The sequence below is a fragment of the Podarcis muralis genome, chromosome 6, assembly GCF_964188315.1.
Source record: "Podarcis muralis chromosome 6, rPodMur119.hap1.1, whole genome shotgun sequence".
Taxonomy (NCBI): domain Eukaryota; kingdom Metazoa; phylum Chordata; class Lepidosauria; order Squamata; family Lacertidae; genus Podarcis; species Podarcis muralis.
In genome coordinates this window covers 39,406,683-39,428,166 of record NC_135660.1, presented here as the reverse complement: position 1 = coordinate 39,428,166, position 21,484 = coordinate 39,406,683, and the positions used below count along the sequence as shown (strand labels likewise).

Sequence of the window (21,484 nt, the reverse complement as noted above, 5' to 3'; positions counted from 1 at the left end):
TCTCCATAGGAGCAGGATGCTTCAGGGGCTTCTCCCCTCCACTTAGCTGCTCGCTTTGGACATCCAGAGGCCATTGAGTGGCTGGTCCAGGCAGGCTTTGACACTGCGATGAAGACAAGGGAAGGTGCCGTGCCAGCTCATTATGCAGCAGCTAAGGGCGATCTCACTTGCCTCAAACTGCTGGTCGCTGCGGACCACAGGTAGGTAAAAGCACAGCATACTGATATTCAGTATACTGATATTGCAAGGCACTGTTTCCTCACTTGGAGCTGTCACTCAGGCCTGCACTATGCACATGCAATGCATGGGGACATTGTTTTCTGTGTTTGCCCCAGTGCAGTTCTACATTTACCACCTCTTTCTGCCACATGCAGTGATGTTCTCAAGACAGGACTTGGGGGCAAAAGTCCAGGGTCCCACTCAGAGGAGGGCTCCCAAGCACAGCAGGGCTGGATAACCACATTTTGAAATAATACCACACATAGTCATCTAAGGAACAAATGCATGCCAGTACAATCATTGACCAGAGCTGCTGTGCTACTGCCTGCCTGTGTGGTCTAGAGAACACACACTGTTGATAGAAAAATTATTCAGTTTAATGAAATCAGTGTAGATGACCATGATGGCAGCACACCCCTCCTGGGTCATTCATGTGGTCAGGGCTGATGGGAGGTATAGTCCAACAACCTCTGGGAAGGGCACAAAACTGATGGATTGCATGAAGAAAGTGCTCTGGGAGCTGGGTTTGTTTTTGCACGACTTCTACAGTTGCAACTGTGCTTTCTGGTGCTGTTATTGTGTTGTGATCATGGAAGATGCTGCTATCAGGGGAAATGTTTTCCAGGGCAGAGCATACCAGTATACTTGCTCTTTGTGCTGGACTTTCTTCCTGCAACAGGACATTGGGACAGCTTGTATGGAGGAAAAAGCAGCTCACAGCAACCATTTTCAGAGTTCTGAGAGCACATAGCTAGGTTAGCCTAGCAGCGTAGAGTTTTCCTTAGTGTTTTGTTTCCATGCCACAGCATTTCCCAGATGCTCTATGTTTGTTTGTTGACAGGACAGAAGGCAGGCGCTTAAGATCTTTGCTGAAGCGGATTGTGTTTCCAAAGGCAGACGCCTCATAACCATCTGCCTGAGTGCTTTTAATCTCTTCCCTCATCTACTACAGCCCAGCATCTTTTCCTCCCTTTCTCCCTCCATATATATATTTTCTCATTCATTCTGCAAAGCCATGCAGAAGCTGTACAGTGCAAGAATGACAGATATGAAAGATTAGCAATGCAAGTTGTGGGAACATAGGGAGCTGTTATAAGGTGGTCCTTGTGACAGATTTTTACATGGCATCTGTGTGTGCAAATTTAATATACTTAGATACAAATCTAGACAAAATTACTACAACGCACATAGAAACACAATGCATCTCACTGTAGTGGGGAAGACGATGCTTTGTATGGAGACATGTCCCTGTGAGTCTGCTGTCCAGACGCTGATGGGAAGCGTCAAGTCCTCTTTCTCTTCTTATGGTTATTTATCTTGGACCAGGGAATCTTCTCTCCTTGGTCAAGGACACATGGCCACCCTAGTCTAATATCAGGTCAGAGACTATTTGTCCATTTAGCTCAGTTCTGTCTACTCTGACTGTTCTCTAGGATCCCAGGTAAGAGAGGTGTTTCACATCACTTGCTTCTACCTGAGCAACTTCACTAGAGATTCCAGAGTTTGACATGGGGACCTTATGCACTCAAAGCAGGTGCCTTCTTCTCTTGCCTAAAGCATCCAGAATTCAAAGAAGTCTGTCTGGGAGCTCTTTCCATTCCCTTCTTTCAGTGGGATGTGACCCCACTCAGAGAAACAGGTTCCGTCTGAGGGGCATCTGGTTCTTCGTGTTTATCTGCCACCTTTCCGCAGTGAGCTGTGCCCAGAGTGGCCTACAGCAAACACCCACTTATTATCATATACAAAACATTGGTTGGTGAAGGTTGGGGGAGAAAACCGTTAACAAAATGTATCACTAAATTCAAAGAAGAGAAAGATCAACAATTCAGCAAACATAGAATAAATTCAGTATTACAAAAGAAATGATTTAGACTTAAATGCGTAAGTACATTTTGTTATGCTTGAGGCTGTTGCTGCCCAGTCAATGTCTTTCTGATGTGCTTATCGTTTGGGTGGATTTTCCAATATGTCTCTGATAGATATTCCCAAAGGGTCAGATTCCTAATTTCCAGAAGGCTGTTGCCCCCTACAGCCCTCGTGTGTTGTTACAATTTCCTCAAGCTCATCTTTCACACAGAGCTCCCAAAGGCTTGTTATCTGTTAGTACTGTATCACTAGACTCCCTCAGCTGTTTACTCTGCTTCCTCTTGGGGAAACATGAGGAGCAAAAATGCCGGGAAAGGCAGAGCTAAGGGAGAGGAAAATGTAGAACAACTCATCAAAGCACAGTTGAGGCAGGCTGTGGAGTGCTCTAAAGCTATTGGGGTCAATCTTTAAGACTGGCTTGTTTGCCCCAAAGGCTGAATACATTGTGAGAAACCTTTTTATACTCACTGTTAGGGATGGAGGAGAAATTAGATAGACTAGTGTGTGTGTTAAAATGCATGTGTTAGTAAACAGGACATACACAAATGCATGCTATTAGAGGAAATTGCCTTGCAAAAATGTGTAAATAGACAAAATAGCATATAAAGATGTGTAGAAAAGGACAAATGTGCCCTTGAATGCTGATAAATTTCCACGATGACTTTTTAAAAAAAGAAATTTGCAAACTAGTGTGAATTTTTTCAAGAAATGAATTTTAAATTGAAGGGGGGTGGGAGAAACTAAGAGAAACTGAAATTGACAGATTCACCTATCTCTATTCTCTCTGTGTGTCTTTCCCCTTTTACAGTAGCAATATATAAGGCCAGGCCCTTAATTAGGCAGAGTGAGGCAACGACCTTAGGCAGTTTATTATAGGCATCATGAAAGAGCAATAGTTTGTTACTTATTTATTATTCTAGTATTTATTTATTTTTACTGCCAGGGAGGCAGGTGGAAGAATGACATGACAGGCCATGCACCTTGATTTGTTGGCGGGGCATAGTGGATATTTGCTGCTGTGCCTCAGGCGCAAAATGTCTTGGGCTGGCCCTGGTAATGGGAAATATTGGCTACATGAGACAGGTCAGAGGGAGGGAAGCTCACTGAGAGGTGATAGGAAGGCTGGCCTAGGCCATTATCACATGGAGGGCGTAGATCAGTCTAAGCATTTACCACCTGATTGTGGTTGCTGTGGTGGAGAAAGTGGTGAGGAAGCATTTATAATGAAGCATTCTGGCCAAGAGCAATTGTCCTTTGCATTAACAGCTATTGAAGTAAGAGCCACTTTGAAATCCTGGGTGCAAAAATGCCTTAAGAGCCAACAGCACACCTCTAGTCCAAAGAAGCTTTTTTAATGAATGCAGCCAGAAATCCTATATCCCCCAGCCCTTATCCAGGAGGCAAGAGGAGAGTGATATAAAATAAACATGCTTGCCCTCTGCTGGTAATGACAGTGACTGAAGTCCACTATAAAACACCTAAAGTAATTATGTGAACTGCTTCCAATCTGTTTCCTTCACTTCTTGCTTTTAAAGGGTTAAAATGTTTTTAGATTTTAAAAAAGTTTAGCTACATGAATCTGGGAACTGTTATTTAGTTATTACAATTTATTCCACTCTTTTTTTCAAGAAGCTCAGGGCAGCAGACATCGTTCTCTCCTCTCTTCCCCAGACAACCTAATTTTATTTTCACAATAAACTTGTAGGGTAGGTTTGGTTTAGAAGGAATGAGGGGCCCAAAGTCACCTGGTGAGTTTCATGACAGAGTGGCGATACGAACCTGGGTCTCCCTATTCCAACATTAGCTGTTGCACTACTCTAGTTCTTTATACACAAGAGCGCTTTCACATTTAATTCAATATGCATTTTTTTGGTGCACCATTTCCCCCGAGATACTAAGTCCTCTTGATTAATCATAGGATTCCAATTCGACAACAAGGTATTTTGTTTGCAATTTTTTTGTCCCAAACCTCTATTTCTGCATTATAATAAAGTTACATTTTTGCTGCTACCCCCACCCTGCTGCAGCTCCTTCTGCTGCTATTTCTATTATTGCTGCTGCCTCCACTTCCACTCCTTTATAACTTGTGTCAAATTCCATGTACTATACCTGACGCCAGGTACATTTCTCAGTGCTTTGGGGCTTTGTTGCATTTGGGAAGTTCTCTTTTTTAATAGAGCTTTTCAATTTTCCAGTCCCCCATTTCCATCAGGTGCTCCCCTTTGCTTTCATGTTAGAGTATTTTCCCCAGTGTCCTCAACCATTTATTTCCCCTGAAAAACCTCAAAATACAGGGAAAGTTCTGCTATAAGACATCTGGCTCCTCAAGCTCTGCCTTTCAAATACAGCCTTCAGCCTTGCTCTCAGATGCCCTCATCACCTGGGCTTTTGGCTTGTCACCTTTGACCTGGCAGAGAATCTGTGCCTCTTGACAGCTTCATGATATATATAAATTCCATGTGTCACTCTGGGAATGTGCCTGTGTACATGCAAAAATACATTAAGTAAGGAACTATGTAAGTATCAGGGACGCGGGTGGCGCTGTGGGTTAAACCACAGAGCCTAGGACTTGCCAATCAGAAGGTTGGTGGTTTGAATCCCCCTGATGGGGTGAGCTCCCGTTGCTCGGTCCCTGCTCCTGCCAACCTAGCAGTTTGAAAGCCCATCAAAGTGTAAGTAGATAAATAGGTACCACTCTGGCGGGAAGGTAAACGGCATTTCCGTGCGCTGCTCTGGTTCACCAGAAGCGGCTTAGTCATGCTGGCCACGTGACCCAGAAGCTGTACGCTGGCTCCCTTGGCCAATAAAGTGAGATGAGCGCCGCAACCCCAGAGTCGGTCACGACTGGACCTAATGGTCAGGGGTCCCTTTACCTTTACCTATGTAAGTACCACACAGAGGCAATGAATTCCCAACCCCCATCACTTCTAATATTGGCATAATTCCTCTCCTCCAACAGTTGTGTGAACAAGCAAACTCAGAGTGGAGCTACCCCGCTGTATCTCGCCTGCCAGGAGGGCCACCTGCACATCGTCCAGTTCCTGGTGAAGGACTGTGAGGCTGATGTGCACCTGAGAGCACATGATGGCATGACAGTGCTCCACGCAGCTGCCTGTAGCGGTCACTACGCTGTTGTCGTCTGGCTGGTAAACCTGTACTTTTACATTTTAGGTAGCAAGTGTCTTTCTTGACAAGCATATGAATATGCTCCTTTGGATAACAGTGTCACTGAAGGCCCTCCATAATTCCTTTTTATTGCACATTCATGATGTTTTCTGTTCATTATGTTATTGGTACAGTCACACACAATCCCACTTTTTTCCTTTTCTTTAAAAAAATATATTCATTGATACTTGTCAAAGATATACAAAAATTCATACCCATTATGAACTATCTTTTTATAATGAAATACTTAATATAAAAAAGAACAGAGGCAGAAAGAGTATAAGAAAGAAAGGGAAGAGAGAGAGAAAGATAAAAGACTTCTGATTCTCTGTCCTGCAGCTAAATATAGTATTCACTCATTAACATGCAACCATTCTGTCTTCCATAAACCAGTATTTTTTCAATCTTCAAATCCAGATAAGCAAGAAACATTTACATTTTAGCAACGGGAGTATATTATTTGAATCAACCCATGACATCATTTTGTCCACTGTAGATTGTTCTGCAGTCATATGTTCAATATTCCTTTTTTATCGTTCATGTTCTTAAATTCTGCATTGTTAACTAATTTGATTGCCACTCATATCTTTAATAATCAGAAACTTCCAGAATAGAGAGGTCTGCCACCAAAAGGTTTAATTGCCCTTGTACTTCTTTTTTTATTTAATATAAAAGGTATTCAGTCTTAGCTTCTAACACCCCCCATGCCAGGCACAATTCTGTGGTACGTATGGCATGCAGTGTATATAGAAAACAAATTGCAGAAACGGAGGGTGCTTCCACGCTATTTATCTGTTTGCAAATTCCCTCTGCTTTCTGCACTAAACTACCCAAGGCAGCTGCAGAAATAGGTGAATGAAAAAACAACAGCTCATCTTTAAAAAAACCCATTTGGCTTTGACTCCTACGTAACCCTCCTTTCCCCCCTCCATGTAGGTTACCTTCACTGATCTCGGCCTCACAGCACAGGATGCAGAAGGAGCCACTGCCCTCCATTTTGCTGCCAGAGAGGGACACACTGCAATTGTTGACAGACTCCTCCTTATGGGAGCTAACGTGGTGCTGGACCATTGGGGAGGAACCCCACTCCACGATGCAGCTGAGAATGGGCATCTCGAGGTATTTGGTGATACCATGTAGCGAGGGAAATGAGTATTGGATCAGAACTCAATTGATGGCACAGCCGTACTCACACGGTGTGTTCAGCCATGGTTGATCATGACGTGTGCACGCCATCACTCCCCTCTCCTATGTGGTTGACAGGAGGATTTGAAATAATAGTATAATAATAATAATAATAATAATAATAGTAATAATAATAGTAGTAGTAGTAGTAGTAAAAAGACCTGGATCTGCGTTCTGGTGCATTCCACCAGAAAAAAGCATTGCTTTCCACAAACATTTGCTCTCTCTCCCCCCCCCCCCCCGGCCTCCCAGGAAACCATCCATGTGGTTACTTAACAGATTCAGAGTAGCCCACACTTGGCTGTTCAAACAATCAGCTCATGCATCTTGTGTTTGTATCAATCCAGCATCCATAGTGTTTAAACAGCGTGGGGAGGGTTTTTAAAATGGAAGCCCCAAATGAGCAAATGATGGAGTTCAGTGGGAATGGATTTTTAAGCAATGTCAGCCTACCTTCTTCAGTTGATGCAAAAAGCTTACCTTGAATAATTATTCATTTATTTGACTATTCTTTGATTTATGAACATTATTGTCCAGCTGTGACAGTTGCACTGGCAAAAGAAATTGAAGAAAAATCCCCTGTTGCATTCATGATTCCCTTTCTTGCTCATAAATTGGTTGTACTGATTAGGGTGATGGTGGTTGTTTATGCATTTATTTGCAGTGCTGTCAAACCCTGATCTCCCACCAAATAGATCCAGGCATCCATGACAGGGATGGTTACACAGCGAGAGACCTGGCAGAATACAATGGACACAGGCAGTGTGCATGTTACCTACAAGAAGCAGAGAAGCTGGTAATCTAAACATTATATTTTGATCATGTACAAGTCTTAGTGTTCATGTGAGTCACTGGAGACAGAGGCTCTGTACTGTTTGCCCGGTGAGCTGGATATGTCACCACAAGGCAGAAGACCACCACACGAGAAAGGTAAATTATCCAGGCTTCCATAATATTATGTATCCCTTGTTAAAAATCAAAGCAGAAACCTTCTCAAAACATTACTCCAAAAAAACCGAGCAGTGTGAACATTGAGCATTTTCAGCTCATGGTCATTGAAAGCTGACTTCCATGAGTCATTAACCTGCAGCAGGTCAGTGGACAAGCCAGGGCAGATGTTCCTGATGTTCTAGCTTGCCAGGGGCAAGAGGGTTTGTTTCTTTTCTTTGTTGCCTGGTGCAGTGTTTCGGTCCACTTGTTGAGTGGTGTTCTGAGCTACAAGCACTCATTGAAGCAGGTGGGCAGTGGAGGGGTGGGGAAATGGAGTATCCTGAATGAAGGTATGGCTGGTTGGCTGGCTGGAATACTGAGCAGGAGCAGAGTACATTGCAACTTTGCATAGCAGGCTCTGCTTGTTAGATATATTAGTCACTGGGTGACTAATTAGTCACTGAGGCTGTCCCCTCTGAATCCTTAGATCTGTTTGCCTCATACCCATTCAATCCACATAAATTTATCGCCCTATCTCACCAATCGCCGTGTGCCAGACAAATATCAGGAAGTTATGTCATTGGGTTTCCACAATCTCTACTCTGAAACAAGTGGTTGGCTCCCTTCTGCAGCCCTGATGGAATTCATTCTGTGCTCCTCTTGCCTATGCAGCTATTTTTGGCATGCTGTTGAGCAGAGTGGAAAATTTTCGCCTATTTATGTCCCTAGCACAGGGCAACAAGTGGGCAAGCATGTTGAAGAGCCTCCTGGATTCCTCTGCCAGTGTGAGGACATGGATACTAGACAGCAATTAGCCAGCAACTGATGGTGAGATAAGAAGGGTCTGAAGGAGGAGTTCAGAGGCTGCTTAGTGAGAGCCTTCAGTAGGGCAGTGGCAAGTTTCCACAGCTGAGGCTCTTCAGCAGCAAGGGAGAAGCACCATGGGGCATCGGACTGGCACTGTGGCTAACTTGAGAAGCTGGCTATGAAATCCTAATCAAGCTCTTAGGTTTCACTGAACAAAGCATAGTAAATCCTTGCCACAGCCCGAGATTTGGAATGGGAACTTTTGAAACCAGAACCTCTTCCCATCACTCAGTTTCCCATTAAAATATTAATGGGGGGAAAAAATCTCTCCAGAACACTCTTTGGCGATGACTAATTAACACAGTGCTGACGCCCACATGTGGATCGGGGTTCTGGAGACACAAGGGCCTGTGGACCTCTCTTACTCAAGCCTTATGGGCTGAGGGAGGGGTAAAGGCTAAAGCAACTTCAGTCACGAATGAGCGCAGCCAATTCTGTTCATGCTGTGATTCATAGGCGACGACTCTCAGAGGCCGAGGCAGTTTCGGGGGCCCCCTTGTATTTTTTGAGGGGGCCCGGCTCCTCATGTTTGGAAGAGCCCTTTATTCCTTCTGTTGCACAAGCCATGACTAAGCGAGGAGGTCCCAAACTAACCATAGTTTCTTATTGTCCAGGAAACAATGTTTACCAGCTCTGGAACATAAGGTTCTGCTTTGTTCCAAAGCAGGTAAACCATAGTTTGTATAAAATGGAAATATATGGTTCATTACACATTTCCTCATTTAATTGCAAGCAGAGACTGAAGGCTCAGACAAGAGACTCGTGCATCTCTTGGGTTAATAAACTAAGATATCATCATTGAAATACTGTTGCTAAATGTGCTAAATGTAAATGTAGGTATGGAAGTACTTTCAAATTTCAATCTTCTCCATTTCTAGATTTTCCAATCTTAGTTCAATTCTCCACACTTCTGGATTTTTCTATGTTATTTCTACTACAGTGGTACCTCGGTTTAAGAACAGTCCTGTTTACAAACGATTCAGTTTATGAACTCCGCAAAACTGGAAAGAGTGTCCCGGTTTGCGAACTTTACCTTGGTCTAAGAACCAAGGAGTGCCTGGCGTGCTCTGGTCCATGGGGCCACGAAGAGTCGGGCATGACTAAACGACTAAACAACAACAAAGAACGGAATCTGAATAGTGGAAGGGCACTGGCGGCGGGAGGCCTCATTAGGGAAAACGTGCCTTGGTTTAAGACCGTTTCGGTTTAAGAACGAACAGGTACCACTGTAATATATTCATTTTCAATGCACCTGTTTTCTGAAAATATACATTTTTCTAAACATTGGTTGGAGAACTATATCACAAAATCTGGATGACTGAATTTTGAAGGATGGCTGTGTTTCTATTCTCATATTGTTTCAGAAAGTAAGAATCTGATAAATTTGATTTCAAATATGAACTGAACCATATTTCTCCTCCATCCCTTATGTGTACATAGCCAAAGTCGCATAATGTAGAGAGTGTGTTAGGATGAAATTAACTATATTTCCCAACCAGCTGTGAGCATAAGATGGTGCCTGGCTAAGAGGCCGTTGGCTTTTTATGTGGTAGACATTTGCTGGTGTTCTGTTCTCTGCCTGTAATTAGCACCACTGTACATAGTTGCCTATGCTGAGAGAGGCTTTGTTCACTAACATCCTTGGTTAGAATTACATGTCCTTCTCAGCACCTTTGACACACATACTTTGATCCAATTTCCTCCTTGCAAGCACAACCTTTGTTCCTTCATGGGCCCGTTCCTTCTTGCATTTGTGCAATGTCTTACAGTAAATGTTATGGGAAACCTTTTGGGAGGAAGCTGCAAGAGGAGCAAAGTGTGCCAGCTCCTCTGTAACCTTCTTAAGAACACCTCCTTCTGGAGAAGCCATCTTTCTCAGCCATGCTCAGAGCTGGAAGGTTAACCCAAAGCACGCTCTTTATCAAATGGCCATCAAATTGTTACTGTTTTAATTTAGTGTTAATGTGACATTTTGCATTTTTACATTCCCCAAGCGTTTGAGATGGGCTTAATGCCAGCAGTAAAATCGGGTTAATAGATCAAATGTTTAGGAAACGGAGAGAAGCATTATTTTGGAATAACACTTGAAAACTTCATCCACTTGAAAACTGCTGGCTGGATGGGGGCAGTAATTATCTCCCTGAACTCTGCGAATAGCTCTGAGTTCATTAGTCTCATAGTTCATTATTTTATTCTAGCCCCGTACTTAAATTACACTTTTGTAATCTATCACTGCCAATCCATTATATCCATATATAATGTATGGAGGCTGATCTGATGAGAGATGTTATTCATGTAAAGACCATACCACACAGGACATGGGCATTCCATGGTCAGATCTCTCAACTTTAAAAAAAAAAAGTCATTGAGAGGGCTCCCATTTGAACCAAGCGATGATGATGAAGAAGAAGGGAAGTTTAGCCCTTTTCTCTCTCTGCTATTCTTCTGAAATAACTACTCTGAGCCTGCCATTAGCTCTGCAGCTTTAAAAAAAACCAGGCATGATATAAGTGCTCCTCTCACCCAACTGCACAGTTTATAGCAGCTTTGGGCTGGGGGGGGGGTAGCAACGTAAATGTACAAAATAGCATGAGGGGAAAGAAAAATCAAATACTCTCTCCACAGTGGTGCTGCTGCTGTGATCAAAATTGCAGTGCTGTGTGACTCCTTTAAAGTTTATTTGCCTTTTTAACAAAAGTCATCACATGATTTATCTTAAGGCTTTGCAGAGGAATATGGGAGAATTCAGCAACTCATTTTCCTCAGGGTGCCTGCGGAGACTGGAACCATTCAGGCAGTCTCTGGGCCTAAACATTTTCTTGACCCTGCTGACCTCTAGGGCTGGCTACCAACAGACAGCCGGGTCCAGCGTGTGTGTGTGTGTGTGTGTGTGTGTTGGCTCCACTAAACCCAGCTGAGCACTCTCTTTCTATACAAAACTTATTCATTTTAGAAAATGAATGGAAAAGGAAGAAGGGCGCAGGCAGTTCAGTCTCCTGGTTACAGCTAAAGGTTCTAGACCCCTTGGGCTGCTTTGCCAGTTGCCACCTGATGCCCAGCCTTCAAATATTAATGCAATGCTAATTGTGACTCCCTGACCTCCACCCTTTCTCCTGCTGGCATTTGCCACACAATGCAGTTTCTGGCTGCCTCTAGACCGAGTGGGTTCTCCAGTTTCTCCTCCTTTTAAGAGTAGTTATTAATATTCCCTGGTTTGTTATGAAATTCTGATCTCCCTAAGGGCTGGATCTAATCTGAGCAGCGTTTTTTCATCTTTTCCCTTCCGTCCCAAATGGACCCCACAAAGGACAGGAGGTGAATAACTGGTATGTACATCTTTGGAGCAGTTCCATAAATTTCTACCTGTCATTTCTCCCTGGTGGATAATATGGGGGCCCCCTGGTGGCAGAGAAGAATTCAGGGCAATGCGACTGGTTATGCCACACTGGGCTGCAGGGCATCACAACTATGACTTAGTGAATTCAGCAGAACAGAAGGGGGGCATGCCAGATTTGGGGCTCACACAGGGCACAGGAGATTTGAAAGACCAAAGTTGACCCCTGCTGGTTGTGGTAGAGTTGGGGGTTAGCACTTTGGGTGGTGGTGTAACAATCTAAAATCTAGCCTTCCGGTGTCAATTCAAGAAATACAGAACGGACCTACAGCATGTTAATGTCTTGAACTCCAGCTGTGCTGTGCAATGTTTGTTTTTGATTGATTTTCTGAAATGCAGTGTCACTGATGGAACGTTTCAATATCGGAACACATGTTTCTGTTGATTTAGCTGAACATATCACTAATTTAATTCTAATGCCTTTTAATTATTTTTATTCTAATGCCTTTAGAATTAAAGGCACACTTGTTTATATTTTGAAGAATTAAAAGTACTAGTGTTTTATTGTAACAAGTAGAAATAGCATATTATCTCTCACCTCTTTTAGTGCCTTTATATTGAGGTCTTGGTGATATGCAAATATATGCCAGTCAAATGAATCAATTGGTTGTTAAAAGGCAGAATATTATCAACTAAGCACCTTTGCTGGCGTGGTGTAGTGGTTAGAGTGCTGCATTAGGACCTGGGAGACTAGGGTTCAAATCCTCACTTGGCCATGAAGCTCACTGGGTGACCTTGGGCCCATCACTCTCTCTCGGCCTAACCTACCTCACAGGGTTGTTGTGAGAATAAGAATGGAGGGGGAAATAAGTGTGTATGCCATCTTGAGCTCTTTGGAGAAAAGGTGGAATATAAATGTAATAATAATAATGATGTAATATTTTTTAATTGGATGACAGCCCTTATGTTAACTAAATGCATAAGACTAATGCTAATACCAAGCTGTAAAGGGCAAATAGCACAACCATTCAATGGACACAGATACAATGGCAAACTTATACCGACACAGGTCACCCCTGACAACTGTACACAGTCCTCTAAAACAGATCCCCATACATACTCTCTCTGTGCCTAGTCACAAACCAGAGAGTGGACTGCAAACAGCAGAAAGTACAATTAAGCACAAATTTAGTGAGTGACAGTATGGTAGATTGAATGATAGGATGCCAGCTAGCTTGTAGGCAGGAGCGCATCTTAGATGCAGTATGGGATCACGTTGCAAAGCCAATATATACCTTTCCATCTTAGTTTCTTTAACTGTAAGGTCACTGCTTTGCATTTTTCTATCACGCCCTGTAACTGAGTCCTTCAGCCCTATGCTTTGCAATTCCTTTCAATGTTTATTCTTTTTCTTCTTGTGACTTGTGCTGTTGTGCTCTTATTCAGAAAGCTGTGCATCCCATATTGTTCACTACCACTCCCGCCGTACACCAATGTTTTTCCCCAGGATCATACAGGGCTACAAGGGAGTACTATGTGATGATTTGTTCTGCTATCTTCTACAATTCTTGATGCTCTGATTGACTAGAAGGGGAAACGGCAATACAGCCATGCAAATGTGCAAGAAGCTTTTGTATTTAGAACCTCCAGGATGGTTTCCATGGGGCTGATGCACTGATTCCTCTCTTATTATCTATAGTCCACAATAGATAACCAAACAAACCTCACTGTACACAGACATGCACTTAGAAGCTTGTGCGTGAACTAGTGATCTAGGCCTAGACATGAACCTGCTCATACACAGTGTTCAACATCTTGAGGCCCTGCTCCATGTTCTGCCAACTTTGGAGGGGTGCTTGGTGGGGGCACAGGAACAGGCTTCTTGGTACTGGCACCCAATTTGTGGGAATCCCTCCCAAAAGGGGGTTTGGTTGCCTCCTCTTTTGAGCCTTGCAAGGGTGGCAAAGACTCTTTGATTCTACCATGCCTTTAAGCTGCTTGAACTTCCAAACACACTGCTCTGCTTTTCTTTGATCCACATCAGTGAGGTCAAGGGGTGGGTCTTGTCGTCTGGGCACCCCAGGACCTCCATACACACTGCTTGGGCTTGCACCCTGGAGAGGTCACTTGGGTGCTGCTAACACAGCAAACTCAATATGGGAGGCAGAGTTACCAGTCTCTCACCCCTGGGGGCACACTCCATTGTCTCTCAAGACAGATGGATGCCAAAAACAAAACAAACCAGGCCAGAGACAGAAAAACCGTTTTTAGTTTTCAAAGATTACATCTCTAATCTTCCCTTGTGTATTTTTAGATCCAGCAACCAATGAGACCTCTTCAATCAGATGTAAGTGCTGCATCAAATATGCAGAAAATAGATATTAATAGAGCACCTGGTGAGTAATGCCATGCAATTAGCTTTCCTGTGAAAAATATAAAAACTGAGCATCCCTGAAATTCAGTAGACTCTTTCACATGTTAAGTGACCTCAAAGCATTCATATAAAGCTTGAAACTTGACCTTCATAACTTGACCTGCCTTTTACAGGGTTCCCAGTTGTGCAGAAAGAGCCTATGTGTATGCAGGAACCCCATTAGACCTTTTAAAGAAACATGGGGGTTGGTTGTGGAGACAGAATGTTAGATACGAAGTGTTAGATATGTTCTCTGAACACCTGCAAAAGGCTAATGCGGAGGGGATGTTGTGGGAAGGCCAATCAGTTTATGCCACAAAGCAGACTGTTTCTTCTCACAATCCAGGATAGGAGTGACTGTGTATCATCTAGACCTACATCAGTATCCCATTTGCCACAGAGATGTTAAAGGCGGGGTTATTTAAATCTTATTTATAAGATTTCTTACCCACCCTCCACCATAGGTTCCCAGGGCAGGTTACAACAATAGAATATGCCATTATAAAATCAATGATAAAACACATAAAAATGGAGCAGAACAGTAGAAATTCAACAAGTGGTGGGTCTCACAAAAAAAAGGTGAGACCTTAACTGTCAGAGGCCAGGGTAAAGATGTGTATATGAGTAACCACTTCGAGTACACATGTATATATGAATAAACTCGTGATCATCATCATCTCCAGCATATGGCAAAAGCTGTACAATGAAGTGGCCAAAATGCTCTCCTCTGGATCTTGCTGAACTACATCTCTCATCATCCCTGACCATGCTAGGTGGCTCTGATGGGAGGTGGAGTCCATTCCAGAGATAAAAAAAACTTTCTTTGCTTGTGATTGAGAGTGTCCTTGAGAAAGATTAGTTTAAAACACATTGGATGAGATCTAATAAGATATACTGGATATCTCAAATAGCAACTTTCCGTGGAAGGTGATTTCAATCATGTCAAGGGATGGACGATCCCCTGCAGTAACTCCTTTGCTCTTTAAAAACAACAGCGTGGGAGATCTTGTTAACAGATCTCCCACATCATGTCTAGTTTGCCCTTCATATTATGGGGGTAGGTAGGCGTAATTGTGCAATGTTCCTTTGTTTACGTCCTTTGCTGGCATGACAAATACTGTTGTGTGGATGTCTACATAACTTGGAAGGAAATTCACCTGTTCTCAATGGTGCAGAACAGAAATGTCTTAAGCTTATCAGTGGTCAATTCAATCTTCTAGCTCTCAGTGTGGATTTTGGTGCATCACTGTAGGATTCCAGTATGTTTGTCTTTCTTCCAGCTTCAAAGTCGTTCGACATGGTGAAACCCACTGAATCAAACAAATCACTGATTCCCGAGCTGAAGATCAATAAATCTCTGCAGAAGGCGAGAATCACCACATTGTTCTCAAGCTCTGTATGTTGTATGATAATCTACACCTCTTTGTCTCTCATCTGTTTTGTATTCGTAATCCTGATGATCTCTCCTGTGGTTCTCTTCCATCTAATTCCTTTGTTTTCTTTTTCTTTCTCTTTTCCTGCTAGGTTTAGCCATTAGGCTGACCTGCCTCTAAACACATCCTTTCAGAAGGGTTAAAAATAACCCACAAATGGAAATATATTAGCTTTATGTTCTACAACAGGGACAGGGAACCTGTTGACCCTCTGGATTTAGGTGGACTACAACTCCCATCATATGTGGCCAGGCTGACTGGGGCTGATGGGAATTGGAGTCCAGCAACATCTGGAGGGCCACAGGCTCTCCAGCTCTGCTGTAGGTAGCTCTTCTAATAACTTTGGGCTTCCTGAGAAGATACGTGCCATAATGTTTTGAGGATCAGTTGTGGTAGATTCATGAGCATCTGTTCTTCTTTAAACTCCTTAAAAGTTGCTAACAAGTTAGGTGTCCTCCACGCAGGGTGAGAAGAGAGAGACACCAGATGCTGCAGTACCAGGCAACCTGCTCTCAATGCTGGATGAGCTAGGAACATCGGACATTGATGCCTTGGTGCCTACTCATGATGAGCAAGGTTGTTCAATTCCAGAGTGGAAGCGGCAGGTGATGGTGAGGAAATTACAGGCGCAGCTGGCATCCGAAGAAGGGATGGGCAGGAAGGTACTGTATTGAGCCAATAGAAGGAAACTGTGTCACTGTTACTGTCTTACCTGGTTCACACGCTGGCCTCCGTTTTATTGCAATTAGGTTGCCCTAAGAGCAGACGGGCAAATAATATACACATTGTCTATGTTTTGTAAATGTGCTCTGCTAAGATCTAGGAAATTTGGATTTCAAAGTAATTCCCAGCACTTCCTTTTGCATGACTCCGTTGCTCCCGGACCAATAAATAACCAGACAAGACAGTGAATGTAAATTTGGGATCAAATAGGCCACAACTTTATAGATTACAGATGTGAATGGTTTGGTCTGAAGGCACATAAGGCCACGCCCATGCTTAGCAGGGTTGTGCCTGGTCAGTTCCTAGATGGGGGATTGTCCAGGAACAACAGGTAGTATTGACATCAGGTATACACCTTCACTGTACTCTTTTTGGTGCCTGCTGTTTAGACAAGCCTACACAGATATGTAGAATGCTGATATGTATTTTAATCTGTTTTTATCACTTAATTTATTTAGTTTTTTGAATATTTTAAATAGCTGTTTTTAACTGCTTTTACAGATATTTTTATTGCTTTATTTCTTTTTTAAAATAATAATAATAATAGTTTTTGTAAACCACTCTGAGGTGGGGTTTTTTTGAATAGTCAAGTAGTATATATATTTTATGGAATGAATAACTAAAATAAATAAATATGTTTCCTTGGATTCCATGATAGACAAAGGCAGGTCACATTAGTAAGTAAGTAAGTAAGTAAGTAAGTAAGTAAGTAAGTAAGTAAGTAAGTAAGTAGTAAGTACATCTATATTCAATCACTCAGGCAGGTGGCTCACTTTACAGTTGTATATCCAAGGTATAAGTGTAGCTGATGGTAAATAGTTCTGTGACAAGATGAAATTCTTTGTTCTGACTGAGGCCAGAACTTGATGATCTGTTCCAGCCCTATATTTCCATGAATCTGTGATGTGCTGATCACTTCTCTGACTCTTCATTTTTGGCAGGCTGGGGAAAGGGGCCTGAAGCGATGTCTTTGAATTTAACTGATGGCAGTCTTTCTTTCTTCCCTGCTGCCCCATCTAGAACAAGGAGAGTTGCACACTGGAGATGGATGACTGGCAATACTCTCAGTCTTACAATGCCATCCTGGGCCCTTTTGGGGAATTACTCACTGAAGATGACCTGCTGTACTTAGAGAAGCAGATTGAGAAACTGCAGATGAAGAAGAAATGCCAGGAGTATGAGAGTGAGCTAGGACGCCTGACAGAGGAGCTGCAGACTGTTCTCCCTGCTCCCGTCGTCAATATCACAGTCAACCGTCAGTTTCTGCAACAGGGCTCAGAGGATGGCAGTCAGGGGCTCCCTGCCTGGTGCAGTCATGTGTCTGGACTGGTAAAAAGCATGTCCATGCTGCTCACCAATGTCAATGGCATGAAAAAAGCAGCTAATGAGAAGCCAGCTCTAAGGGATTCCCATAAGTCAAGCAAGACCAAGTGTATTTCAGGTGGCACTGTCAAGAGAGAAATCCTGGAGTGTGGCGTCTCTGTCAGGAATCTGAGGGGCAATTTTGAAAAGCAGGATCTTTGGAGACAAGACAAAGCTTTTGAGCAGCGAGGGTTGAATGCCATTCCCTGCGAACATGGAACAGCCAAGGAGTTATCCTCTCAAATGTTTCTAGGTACCTGTAAAAACAAGAAGCAATTGGTTTGTGAGGAACATGAGTTTGGAGACCTGGAGAATGCCAGTGATTCTGGCATCAGCTGTGAGGGAGCCTCCTCTGTGAGTGGTTCTTGCGTCTCAACAGCAGAGTCTAGCAACCTCCGAAAAGAGCGCATTGTGCTTCTTTTTCTCAGTCACTGGAAGAAATCTGCCTATACGCCTTCCTTGAAACTCATGGCCAGGAGGACTCTTGACACCCAGCTGCCTGGAAAAATGGGACTGGTAGACGTGATGGCAGAGCTCAAGAAACAGCAGCCTCCAATGCAGAAGCCCTTGGTGGAAATGAACAAGCTTGGCCATTTAGTTCAACAGAGATACGCTATCAAGAATCTGATCAGTCACTGGAAAGACATCATCTCCCTTGTACCATCTCGACAGATCAGGCGCCTCAATCACCGGCATGCAATCTACTCTCCAGAACAATTCTTGCCATATGTCAATGGTGAGCCTATTGATTACAATAGCTTAACTCTTGACCTGTTTATGCTCGGCTATTTCCACATCCTAGAGCTGGACCTCTCTCCAGAAGAACGTAAGGCTAGGCATCTCCTTTGCTTCGAAGTTTTTGACCACTTGGGTGAGCATCGGTGGGAAACAGTTCGGGCCTTCCACAAAGCAGTGATTGATGAGATTGCTGCAGGTAAAAGAAGCTGGAAAGACAGTTTTGAGGATATTAAGAAACAATTTTTTGGTAATAACAAGGACCCAGCTGTGAACATGGAAACCAAAAGATCACCAGTGGAAACAAATCTGAAACCAATACCCAAAACAAGAGTCCCAAGCATCTCTCTGGAGGAGGGAGACTCTGCCCCTGGAAAATGCTTTGAACTAGACACCTTTAGCAATGATGAGATCTGCAGGTATATAAACAGGAGTTTTGCTTTCTGGAAAGAAAAAGAAGCAGAGATCTTTAGCTTAGAGGGGTGAGGATCTTTACATTAGCAGTCTTTATTTGTGAATAGGTGTCTATAAGATTCAGAGTGCACAGAGCGGCCTGTCAGCACTATGACATGGAATAGACAGACATCGACTGTTCATTTTGCAAATGGCTACAAATGCCTGCAAGATTAATTTGCAAAGGGGTAAATGACAAGTGATACAGATGAAGGGTCAAGCCTTCACTTCCTCTCCGTTGCTTCTTCAGTTTTAAAAAAGGAGCAAGAAGTATCAGTTTTTCATTACATATGGATTCCCTTGACACAAGCACCCTGAAAAGGGCAAAAAGACTATGCCCACTCTGATGTCAATGCAAGTTTAAAAATAATAATAAACATAACGGAGAACAGAAAGAAAAAAGTGAAAAACTTCCCTCCCATCTTCCATCCTGAGCAAAGCTGACAGGGCTTAGGAAGCGGTGGGTTCTCTGCCATGAAATATTCACCTTGGGATTGCTTAGTTTGTATTCAGTGTGTCTTTGTATGAGTTCAAAAAGAGATAATGAGTTTTCCAGATATTTCCATTATATCTATATTTATAAGTTACAGTGTCTTAGCAAAATGATCCAACCTGGGAAGGCCCCCAAGCCTGTTTCTTTCGCTGTTTCTCTTTTCATATCTTCAGAGGACTCACCAGAGATATCAACTGTTGTTATCCACTTTGGGCATGTATTTGAGTCTCTTTGGCATCTGCTGCAATTAGTCATTTACTGCTGAACCGGAAATGCACAGGTCTCATGTTCTGCTACTTGCTCACTATGCTTCATGGACTTAAAACACCTGAATGGTTGTCCAAGTATAAATAATTTCATTTTGTAACTGTACATACATTTTCTATTTTAAATTAGGTTGCGTGTTTAATAAAAACATTTCTCTCAGTAGAAACAAAAGGTATTTCCATCAAATTATTACTTAGAGAAATCACTAGGTTGTGTGTGTTCTTAAAAAAAGATAAGAAATAATGCAGGGTTTTTTTTACTTGGGAATCTCCATCTAGAAACACAAAACTAGTGTCCGTTTCTTACAGAAGGAAATACAATGGGCTTGTTTAGGGACCGCATGAAACCACTCATAGTATACATTCAATAATGATGGCAATGAGGTATTGCCTGCCCTTCACTCTTAAGGCCCCAGGGCAGGTTAGAACAATTTAAAATACAGCACTAGAAATGGTTTTAAAATGTACAATTTAAAATTTAAAATTATGAAATGTAGGGAACAAAATTTCTGTGCTTATCACTGCAGTAACAATTGCTAAGATATACAAGGAAGAGACTGATCCAGTGTGCTGGGAATGGGCAAATAGAAGAGCTCTTGGGTGCACGAAGCATCAGTCAGGCTGAGTCACCACAGAACCTACATACATTTCCTTTTGCCTTCCCATTGCCACAGTCAGACCCTTAATTTATGACGTGATGTGGGACAGTAAAAGTAGCTCACTCTTTACTGTAGGTGGAAATGCTACCCTCTGTGTCTGTTGCCCTGGTTTATTTGTGGACATTCTTGGGAAAGCAGCAAGGCACTACATAGGCAACCCACTGCAAGCTCTAGTATAAGCTCACTGGACTATATTTAGCAGCCAACAGTGTGATTGGCAGAAAGGTTTACAGAATGAGAGTGAGTGCTTGAATCATCGTCACTGAATAAATGCGGGGATGAGGGACCTTTCTTTACATTGCTATCCTTTGGTACAGTTTCTAATTAAATAACAGGACATGTGTTGAATCATATTTCTGGCAGTCCATGGCTCACAAGCTACCCCCCTCCTGAATTTTGCACTTTAGACTATTAGTTCAAATAGGCACACATCTATAGTGCATTGGTCAGAACCATCACACATTCTCATGTGCTTTTGCATTTCTCCCAGGCTGCCAAACGGGTGTGTGTGTGTGTGTCTGAATGTGTGAATGGCTTCACCCCACACTGGCTCTGGCTTCTCACTGGAATGCAGGCCCTTTCAGGGGTCCAGAGAGGCCCAAATCACTTCCAGATTTTGATGCCTCTAGCAGCAGCAACGGCGGCGATGAAGACAGCAACACATGACAACGAACGAAAACAATATAAGGCACGAAAAAGAGTGAGTGGTTTATATAATCATATATTTTGAAAGGGCATGTTTGTAACCCAACATTGTGCCATCTAAACCAATATATTTTTTCTTTTCTTTTCTTTTGACATTCTTAACTCTTAACTATGATTATGTATCCGCTAACAAAAGAATTATATCTTTTGCCAAACTGAATCTCCCATGAGGCCATGGTTTTAAGTTGGTTTAGCTCCTTTTAACGGTCGTTTGCTGTTACACCTAAATCCAGTATCCTGGCTTAATCCTAATTTGCTGAGTCATTCCATCCCTGCTGCCCACCTGGCTACAGGGGCACAAGTAATGAAAATGCCCCTGCTGGTCCTTTCTGGTCCCTCCAGAACAAGCTCCTTTTTTCCACCCACTTCCTCTTCACTGACAATGGCTGCGTCCACATGACATTTTATGTTAGAATCAATGGAGACTGAGTACTTGGTTTTTTTATTAACACACAATGTAGATCTGTTGCATACTTTTTGCCCCTGAAATGCACTTATTGAGAAACTGATTTCATTCCGAAAATAAAAACTCATTGCAGATTGATTCTGCATTATCCCCACAGTTTGCCTGTTTGAAAACAGATGTAAGTGCACAATCTCTTGAGCAGCTTCATATCTGCTTCCCAGGGGCACATGACATGCTTTCCTTCCAATGCCCTCTTCTTCTTATCTCTTC

General features: G+C 42.8%; 1 protein-coding gene across 1 annotated transcript in view; it reads left to right on the top strand.

Annotated features, from left to right (window-relative positions):
* Nucleotides 1-21,484, top strand: part of ESPNL (espin like) — a 27,944-nt gene extending 6,460 nt beyond the window's left edge. Inside the window, exons 3-10 of the mRNA XM_028730751.2 lie at nucleotides 10-200; nucleotides 5,045-5,231; nucleotides 6,187-6,369; nucleotides 7,100-7,231; nucleotides 13,881-13,962; nucleotides 15,260-15,375; nucleotides 15,877-16,074; nucleotides 17,156-21,484. Coding sequence (XP_028586584.2) covers nucleotides 10-200; nucleotides 5,045-5,231; nucleotides 6,187-6,369; nucleotides 7,100-7,231; nucleotides 13,881-13,962; nucleotides 15,260-15,375; nucleotides 15,877-16,074; nucleotides 17,156-18,718 — 2,652 coding nt within the window. The 3' untranslated portion in view covers nucleotides 18,719-21,484. The remainder of the gene's footprint in view (nucleotides 1-9; nucleotides 201-5,044; nucleotides 5,232-6,186; nucleotides 6,370-7,099; nucleotides 7,232-13,880; nucleotides 13,963-15,259; nucleotides 15,376-15,876; nucleotides 16,075-17,155) is intronic.